Source organism: Nicotiana sylvestris, chromosome 7, assembly GCF_000393655.2.
Source record: "Nicotiana sylvestris chromosome 7, ASM39365v2, whole genome shotgun sequence".
NCBI classification, from domain to species: domain Eukaryota; kingdom Viridiplantae; phylum Streptophyta; class Magnoliopsida; order Solanales; family Solanaceae; genus Nicotiana; species Nicotiana sylvestris.
In genome coordinates this window covers 101,883,355-101,893,136 of record NC_091063.1, presented here as the reverse complement: position 1 = coordinate 101,893,136, position 9,782 = coordinate 101,883,355, and the positions used below count along the sequence as shown (strand labels likewise).

General features: G+C 38.5%; 1 protein-coding gene across 1 annotated transcript; it reads left to right on the top strand.

Moving 5' to 3' along the window:
* The first annotated feature begins 7,828 nt into the window (after positions 1-7,828).
* LOC104226356 (NDR1/HIN1-like protein 10) lies at positions 7,829-8,925 on the top strand. Its single transcript, XM_009778327.2, has one exon. It carries the CDS (start codon positions 7,986-7,988, stop codon positions 8,694-8,696), a length of 711 nt encoding a protein of 236 aa, XP_009776629.1. The 5' UTR covers positions 7,829-7,985; the 3' UTR covers positions 8,697-8,925.
* The last annotated feature ends 857 nt before the right edge of the window (positions 8,926-9,782 follow it).

The window sequence follows — 9,782 nt, the reverse complement described above, 5'->3', positions numbered from 1 at the left end:
GCGTAACTCTTTTGTCTGGACTGGCTATGCGGAGTCTATCCTGAATCACCTTAACCTTTTCCAAAGCATCCTAAACTAAGTTTGTGCCCAATAATTTGGCCTCACCCGGCTCAAACCAACCCACCAGGGATCTACAATGTCTCCCATATAAAGCCTCATACGATGCCATCTGAATGCTGGACTGATAGCTGTTGTTATAAGGAAACTCCGCCAATGGCAAGAACTGATCCCAAGACCCTCCAAACTCAATCACACACGCACAGAGCATATCCTCAAGAATCTGAATAGTGAGCTCGGACTATCCGTCCGTCTGAGGGTGAAATGATGTACTCAACTCCACCCGAGTACCCAACTCATGCTGAACAGCTCTCCAGAACCGTGATGTGAACTATGTACCTCTATCTAAAATGATGGAAACCGGAATACCAAGCAGACGAACAATCTCCTGGATATAAATCTCTGCTAGACGCTCCAAAGAATATGTAGTACACATAGGAATGAAATGCGCGGACTTGGTCAGTCGATCCACAATCACCCAAATGGCATCGAACTTCCTCAAGGTCCGTGGGAGCCAAACTACAAAGTTCATGGTGATCCGCTTCCACTTCCACTCCGGAATCTCTATTTGCTGAAGCAACCCACTCGGTCTCTGGTGCTCAAACTTCACCTGCTGACAATTGATGCACCGAGCTACAAACCCAACTATGTCTTTCCTCATCTACCTCCACCAATAGTGTTGTCTCAAATCCTGGTACATCTTCGCGGCACCTATATGAATGGAATACCGCGAGCTATGGGCCTCCTCTAAAATCAGCTCCCGAAGCCCATTAACATTGGGTATACAAATCCGACCCTACATCCTCAATACCCCGTCATCACCAATAGTCACATCTCTAGCATCACCATGCTTAACCTTGCCCTTGAGGACAAGCAAATGAGGGTCATCATACTGACTCTCCCTGATACGATTAAATAAGGAAGACCGAGAAACCACGCATGCTAAAACCCGATTGGGCTCTGAAAGATCCAATCTCACAAACTGGCTGGCTAAGGCCTAAACATTCATCGCCATGGGCCTCTCCGCTGCTGGTAAATAAGCCAAAACTCCCCAAACTCTCTGTCTGGCGACTCAAGGCATCAGCCACCATATTGTCCTTGCCCGGGTGATACAAAATAGTGATATCATAGTCCTTCAGCAACTCCAACCACCTCCTCTGGCACAAATTAAGATCCTTTTGGTTGAACAGGTGCTGCAACCTCCCATGGTCAGTATAAATCTCACAAGGCACATCGTATAAATAATGGCACCAAATCTTCATGCCGTGAACAATGGAAACTAACTCGAGATCATGGACAGAGTAATTCTTCTCATGTACCTTCAACTGTCTAGACGCATAGGCAATCACCCTACCATCCTGTATCAACACCGCTCAAAGGCCAATCCTCGAGGCATCATAATAGACCATATAAGACCCTGAACCTGTAGGTAATATCAAAACTGGGGCTGTAGTCAATGCTGTCTTGAGCTTCTGAAAGCTCGCCTCACAATCTTCCATCCACTGGAACGGAGCACCCTTCTAGGTCAGTCTAGTCATAGGGGCTGCAATCGATGAAAACCTCTCCACAAAACGACGGTAGTAACCTGCAAGACAAGAAAACTACGGATCTCTAAAGCTGAGGATGGTCTGGGCCAACTCTGCACTGCCTCTACTTTCTTCGGATCCACCTGAATACCCTCACTCAATACCACGTGGCATAAGAATGCCACGGAATCCAACTAAAACTCACATTTCGAGCACTTAGCATATAACTTCTTTTCTCTCAAGGTTTGAAGCACTGCCCTCAGGTGTTTCTCATGGTCTTACCAACTCCGGGAATACACCAGAATATCATCAATAAAGACAATGACGAACGAGTCAAGATACGGCTGGAACACACTGTGTATCAAATACATAAAGGCTGTCGGGGCATTGTTCAGCCCAAATGACATAATAAGGAACTCATAATGACCATACGTAGTCCTGAAAGCAGTCTTTAGGATATCTGGCTCCCGAATCTTCAACTGATGATACCCTGAACGCAAGTCAATCCTAGAAAGTACTCGTGCACCCTGTAGTTGGTCAAACAAATCATCAATACGAGGCAAAGGATAACGGTTCTTCACTGTAACTTTGTTCAACTGGCGATAATCGATACTCACACATAGAACCATCTTTTTTTTTCCTTCACAAACAAGATAGGAGCACCCCAAAGTGATACACTAGGCAGAATAAAACCCTTATCAAGCAATTCCTGTAACTGATCCTTTAACTCCTTCAACTCAAGAGGGACCATACAATACGGAGGAATAGAAATGAGCTGAGTGTCCGGCAACAGATCAATGCCAAAATCAATATCTCTATCAGGCGGCATTCCCGGAAGATTAGCTAGAAACACATCAGGAAAATCTCGTACTACTGGGACTGAATCAACTGAAGGGGTATCAATACTGACATCTCTCACATAAGCTAAATACGTGTCACACCCTTTCTCAACCATTCGGTCAGCCTTAAGGAAAGAAATAACTCTACTGGGAGTGTGATCTAAAGTACCATTCCACTCAACACGCGGTACACCTGGCATAGCCAGCGTCACGATTTTGGCGTGACAATCAAGAATAGCATAAGGGGGCGACAACCAGTTCATGCCCAATATAATATCAAAATCTACCATGCTGAGCAACAATAAATTGGCTCTAGTCTCAAAACTATTAAGAGAAACCAAACACGACTGATAAATGCAGTCCACAACAAGAGAATCTCCTATAGGAGTAAAAACATAAACAGGGGAACTCAAAAAATCCCGAGGTACACCCAATTGCGGAGAACAATAAGAAGACACATAAGAATAAGTGGATCTTGGATCGAATAGAATTGATGCATCTCTGTGACAAACCAGGACAATACCTTTGATGACAGAATCTGAGGCAACAGCCTCGGTACGGGCAGGAAGGGCATAATATCTGGCCTGGCCTCCCCCTCTAGGGCGACCTCTACCTCCCGTAGATAAGTATAGACGTATTTGTACTGATCCGCGAGACTCTAATAAACCAGCTTGTGATTCATGACTCCTATGAACCTAGAGCTCTGATACCAACTTGTCACGGCCCCGGTTCGTCCTCCGTGAACCATTGTGATGGCACCTAGTCTCTACGTTTAGGTAAGCCTAATTTGTAGAAGAAAAACCAAAATTTGCGGAAATAAACAATTTAAAACAGAAATAAAGTAGTAACAATGTTTAAATGTGCCGCTCGGCATACACCATATTTAGCTCTTAATACCAAAACATAAATTCAAGACCCGGAAACCCACGAATCACAAGCTAAGAAAAAGAAATACTACATAACTCTAACTTCTGAATTTTGTCTAATAAGAACAGAAATACAGAATGGCTAAATACTAAAAGCATGAATAGAAAGGGACTTCTCGGTCTGCAGATGCGGTAGATGTACCTCGAAGTCTCTAAGAAGTCGCCTCTCTCAAGGATGGTAGGCCTAGGTAGCGGTACCTGGATCTGCACATGAAAAACATGCGCAGAAGGGGCATGAGTACACCACAGCATTACTCAGTAAGTGCCAAGCCTGACCTCGGTTGGGTAGTGATGAGGAAGGTCAGGGCCCTATTGAGATCAAATAAATATAAAGATGACAGGATAAGATAAACAATATAAATGAAAATCTACACTAAGAATATACACATGATAATAAGAGTACAATAACGGAAACAGAGATGAAGGCAAACCACAAGGAAGTACCACTCATAACAAGGATGATAACCGGGGACCTCTTGGTATCCCGAGGATCTCTTGGTATCCACAATATATTGTAGGGATCTCTCGGTATCCTCAATATATGCTAGGGATCTCTCGGTATCCCGATGATATCTTGGTATCCTCAATATATGCTAGGGTTCTCTAGGTATCCTCAATATATGTGCCAAGGATCTCTTGGTATCTCGCACCTCAGTTCAGATCATAAATACGTACAGAGGATCTCCCGGGATGCCGTCCCGTAGTCCCAAAGTAAAAACACACAGTAGCAATTCAAGAATACCCAATTAAGCTAAATTTCGTACCAAGTAAACAGTTAATTCTAGCCTAACATGCTTCACGTAATGCAATTAAGGCAGTTTAAGCAAATAGGCAATCAAGTCAACTAAACATGCTTTTCTAAACTAACAACAGGCTAAATTCACAAGTAGAATAAAACAGGAAAAAGAACTCAATTGAAATACTTAAGGAAAAATCGGATTTTCAACAATTAGCTCAAGTACGCGCTCGTCACCTCACGTGCAAGGCATTTCAATTATCAAATATATCATATCCTAAGGGAAGGTCCCCCACACAAGGTTAGACAAGCCACTTACCTCAAACCGGCTCAAAATCAACCAAACACCACGTCTTTGCCACGATTATTCGACTCTAAATGGCCCAAATCTATTTAATTAAATTGCATAATGTAAATAACATTTCAAGTAATTAATTTTACAATTAAATTCTAAGCTAATACGCAAAATTATGTAAAATGACCAAAATGCCCCTTGGGCCCGCGTCTCAGAATCGGGTAAAATTAATAGTTTCAGAATTCTTACACTCTCACGAGTCTAACCATACCAAAATTATCCAAATCCGATGTCAAACCCACAATCAAAACTCAATTTCTTGGCCTAAGAACTTTTCCCCAATTTTCATTCAAATTCCGAAATTAAAGGATAAATTCATGTGTAGATTAATGGGTTACAAGCAAAAATGAGTTAAGAATCGTTACCCAATTGATATCTCTGAAAATCCCTCAAAAGCTCGCTCAAATCCGAGCTCCCAAGCTTAAGTTTTGATAAAAATGGCTAAAACCCTCGAATTTGAAATCTTATATCTACCGAGAAAATTCCTTCTTCGCGAACGCAGTCAAGGCCTCGAGTTTGCGAAGCACAAAATAACTTTGACCATTTTTCCTTCTTCGCGAACGCGTCCCTCACTCCGCGAATGCGATGCCTTGCACACACGAACCTTCGCGAACGCGACGGGCACCACGCGAACGCGATGCACAAAACTCTACTGGGCCAATTACTCTTCCGCGAACGCGGTGGCCCTCTCGCGAACGCGAAGGCCAAACTTTTTCTCCAGTCCCATCTCCTCTTCGCGAACGCGAGATCCCACTCGCGAACGTGATGAAGAAAACCGGAACTGACTGCTGCAACATTTTCTACAATTTCTTAAATTCCAAAAATGAGTTGTTGAGCATCCGAAACACACCCGAGGCCCCCGGGACCTCAACCAAACCTGCCAGCCAATCCTAAAATATCATTCAAATCCTAAAAGATCATTCAAATTTGTTCCAACCTTCTGAATGCTCAAAACAACATCAAAACACCTATTTTTCATCGGATTCAAGCTTAAAAATTTCAAAAACTCTAAAAACACACTTTCGATCAAAATGTCTACCAAACCTCGTCCGAATGACCTGAAATTTTGCACACACATCCCGAATGACATGACAGAACTACTACAACTCTCGAAATTCCATTCCAAACCTCGGATCAAAATCTCACTTTTGAACCGTAAACTTCCAAAATTCAACTTTCGGCATTTCAAGCCTAAATTAGCTACAGACCTCCAAAACACAATCCGAACAAGCTCATCACCCCGAAATCACCCAACAGAGCTAACGAAACCATCAGATTTCCATTCCGAGGCCGTCTTCACACTGTTCCTACTACGGTCAACTTTCCAACACTTAAGCTCTCATTTAGGGACTAAGTGTCCCAAAACTCTCCGAAACTTAAAACCAAACATCCCGGCAATCAAAATAGTGGAAAAAGGCTTGGGAAAAACAGTTAATAGGGGATTCAGACATTAATTCTTAAGACGACCGGCCGGGTCGTCACAATTTTTCTTTATGCGCTTGTTTTATATAATAGTATTATAGTACAATATCATGAAATACATTCTTATATTAATATGTGGTACACTATTTTTTGATTTTTCTCTTTATGCATTGTATTATATAATAGTAGTATAGTCATATATAGTTGCCTGGAATTAACTAGTAGAACTGTATACCCTATTGGTATAATTATATATCATATTGGTATCGTATGGTAGTTGGATTGTTTTTGGTTGTTTAGCTTCATTTTTAAGTAAATTCTATTCTAAAATGATTTATGTAATCATGTTTTGATGTGTTGGATTTTCTTATACCTATGGATATAGATTTTATGTATTACGTAATAGTTTTTATAGTTATATGTAGTTGTTCAAATAACCCTGTACAACTATACACCCTATTAGTATAGTTATATACTATATTGGTATTATATGCTAGTTGGATTATTTTTTGGTAGTATTAGCTGCATTTAATTGGTATAGTATTTGATTTTCTTTTAATAATAGTTGTAGAATTATTCTAGAGCAATCATATACTCTGTTGGTATACATGTATACCATATTGGTATCATATGGTACTAGAAGTCTTTTTTGCTACTTATACTTTTATTGTATTTTTTAATATTTTATTATCATTTCTATTCTAACTAGTATATATGAAGATTTAGTGGCCGTAGAATATGTGTTCTTGCTCCATAACTAGTTGTATTACTACTAATGATAGAGTGTGTATTGATATTTGTAGGGAAGGAGATCAAGGTTTGCATGACAATCACGTGTTGATTCTTAAAATCTGATTATGTATTTTATGGTGCTCAACAGCAGTCAGTGTGATATTCAGTGAATTAGATCAAGTGACAACTGATATTATTTTAGTTTAATAATTAAATTTAAAAAACGAGAAAAAAGACAAAAGTATATTATATTATATTAAAAAAAAAGTGAACAAATATTTACTATATCAATTATTTTTTATTGTATAAAAAAAAGAATAATAAAAAATAGTGAAAACAATAAATGAAATTAGATTATAAATAGAAAAAGAATATAAAAAAGAAGAAGAATGAGATTAGAAAAGGAAAAAAAGAAAAAAATAAGAAGAAAATGAGAAAAAAGGAAAGGAGAAAAGAAAGAAAAAAAAAGAAAAAAAGAAAAGAAGCATAGAAATAAAAAAGAATTGGAGAAAAAAGAGAAAATTTTCCATAAAAACTATTGTGGGTAGGAAATATAATTAATTTAATAGGTAAAAAAAATAAATGGGTATATAAGAATAAATAATTTTGTTTTTTTTCAGATAACTGTGTCATTCTCCCCCTTTTAAATTCAAAAATAACCAGATTTACAAGTGGTCATTTAAAAATAGCCACAGTTTCAAAAGTAATTGAAATTTAGCCACTTTTTATGTAAAGATAATCCTGAACGAAAACACTTTTCAAAATTCGGAAAATAATCCAGCATAATATACTGAAGTTCCAAGATAAGTATAATGGAACTCCAGCATGTTATAATGGAGTTCCAGCATAAGTATATTGGAACTCCTACATATTATAATGGAGATCCAGCATAAGTATACTGGAACTCTAGCATAATATACTGAAGTTCCAGTATAATATACCGGTCCAGTATAATATACTGGAAGTTCATGCACTGGTGCACCGATCTCCAATATATTATGCTGGACCGATCCCAATTACAGCAAAATAGTGGTTATTTTTCTATGACTTTGCAAACGCTAACTATTTTTGAATGAACAGTCCGAAAACTAGCTAGCCGTGCTATAATAACCCTAAACATAGCAAAACACGGCCTTTTCCCCCACTCTTTACTTCACATTCCACAAAACGCAATCCTACTGATAGCGCATAAACCAACTGGGCCGCACACTCCCTATATATTCGTATCCGACTCACAAAAGAAACATTCACATCCTCCATTATTCTCTCACATATATACATACTCCAAACCGAAGCAAACAAAAGAAAAATCAGGGCAACCCAACCTCCATTATTTCGCCCACTCCATCCAAAAACTCAACTACTTTTACGTTTCTTGATTTCACGTTAACCATGCCGGGACCCCATCTGAACGGAGCATATTACGGCCCATCAATTCCGCCGCCGTCAAAAACCTACCACCGCCCAGGCCACGGCGGCGGGTGCTGCTGCAACCCATTCAGCTGCTGCTGCGGCTGTCTCTTCAACTGCATCTGCACTTGCATCTTCCAGATACTCTGCACTCTTTTGGTCATTGTTGGTGTCGTAGCCTTTGTCCTCTGGTTTATCCTCAGACCCAACAAAGTCAATTTCCACGTCGCTGACGCCTCACTTACCCAATTCGATCTCTCCACAAAAAACAGTACCCTTTACTACGATCTTGCTCTCAATGTCTCCATCAGAAACACCAATAAACGAATTGGGATTTACTATGATTCCATTGAAGCTAGGGCTTTGTTTCTTGGCCGGAATTTCTCCAGTACAAATCTTGAACCGTTTTATCAGGGTCACAAGAATACTACAGATCTGAAAATAGTGTTCAAGGGTCAGAATTTGATTATGCTAGGGGATAAAGAGAAATCTGATTACAATGGGGAGAAGGATTCTGGGGTTTATGCGATTGGAGTGAAGCTTTACATGCGGATTAGGCTCAAGTTTGGGTGGATCAAAACCAAGAAAATTAAGCCGATTATTATGTGTGATTTGAAGGTTCCTTTCAAGTCTAATGGTACAACATCTTCTGGTACCACTTTTGAGAGAACCCAATGCCATCTTGATTGGTGATCTTACTTCTACTTTGGTAGTCTTCTTGATCTTGGAGTTTATTTCTTTTATTTTTTTAAGTGTTTTATCTCTCGATATTCTTTGGATATTAGGGGATATATTTGAAATTGGGCTATTTTCCCTTTTTTTAGTATCGTTTTTGGACTATTGAAATACTATTCATCCACAGACAATGGTATGATCTTACTTTTTGGATATTTGTTTGTGAATAAATAATGATTTCTTTTAATTTTGTCTCATTTTTTGTTTTTGTTTTGCGTTTCTTTCTAAATATTTTGGTATGAGTGGATGCTTGCTTTTGTTAATTCAATTTGGAGATCGAAGTGGATTAAGAAGATAATTAATTGTTTATCCTAATAAAAAGTTGACCTGTTCCTTTCAAATTAAGTCTTCACATAATTAATGGTCAAGTTGTACATTTATGAGTAATATTCCCGTTACAAAACAGTTAAAGAGGCCCCTCGGAACCAACTATTGATTTTCTCTGTGTTTAAATTTTGAATTTGAACTGTGCTTTCGTTTTTATTTTGATTTTGACTTCTTTTTAAAAAAATTTAAATAGCAGCTGAATCACTGTTATGGTTTTCCACGTGTTCGATTTACTTCATCTTCTTAAAAGCTCATTGTCTTCCCTTCTTAAATTGTACCAAAATTTGTCACCTTTATAAAATGATTACTTTTGCAGTTCAGCAAAAAGTAAAGAATAACTTTAGGGGTCATTTGATTCATATTAACAAATTTCTGCAAAATTATTCAAATCATGTTATGACTTATGAATGATCAAAAGGTCTCTAAGTTCCAACGTGTGTATAGTAGGATAAAATAATGTTGGTAGTGCCTTTAAGTGGAAGCCTAAGACTTTCTAAGCCCGTTTGGCCAAGCTGCAAATATCAGCTTATTTTGAGAAGTGTTTTTTTTAAAAGTATTTTTTTCAAAAGAACTTTTGGTGAAAAGCAGTTTGTGTTTGACTAATTAGTTTGAAAAACACTTCTGAACATCAATTAGTGTTTGGCCAAACTTTAAAAAACTACTTCTAAGTGTATTTTTCTCAAAAATGCTTCTAAAAAAGTGCTTTTTCTCAAAAAT

Coding starts and splice junctions, on each gene's coding strand:
- LOC104226356 (XM_009778327.2), top strand. CDS start 7,986: ATGCCGGGACCCCATCTGAACGGAGCATATTACGGCCCATCAATTCCG.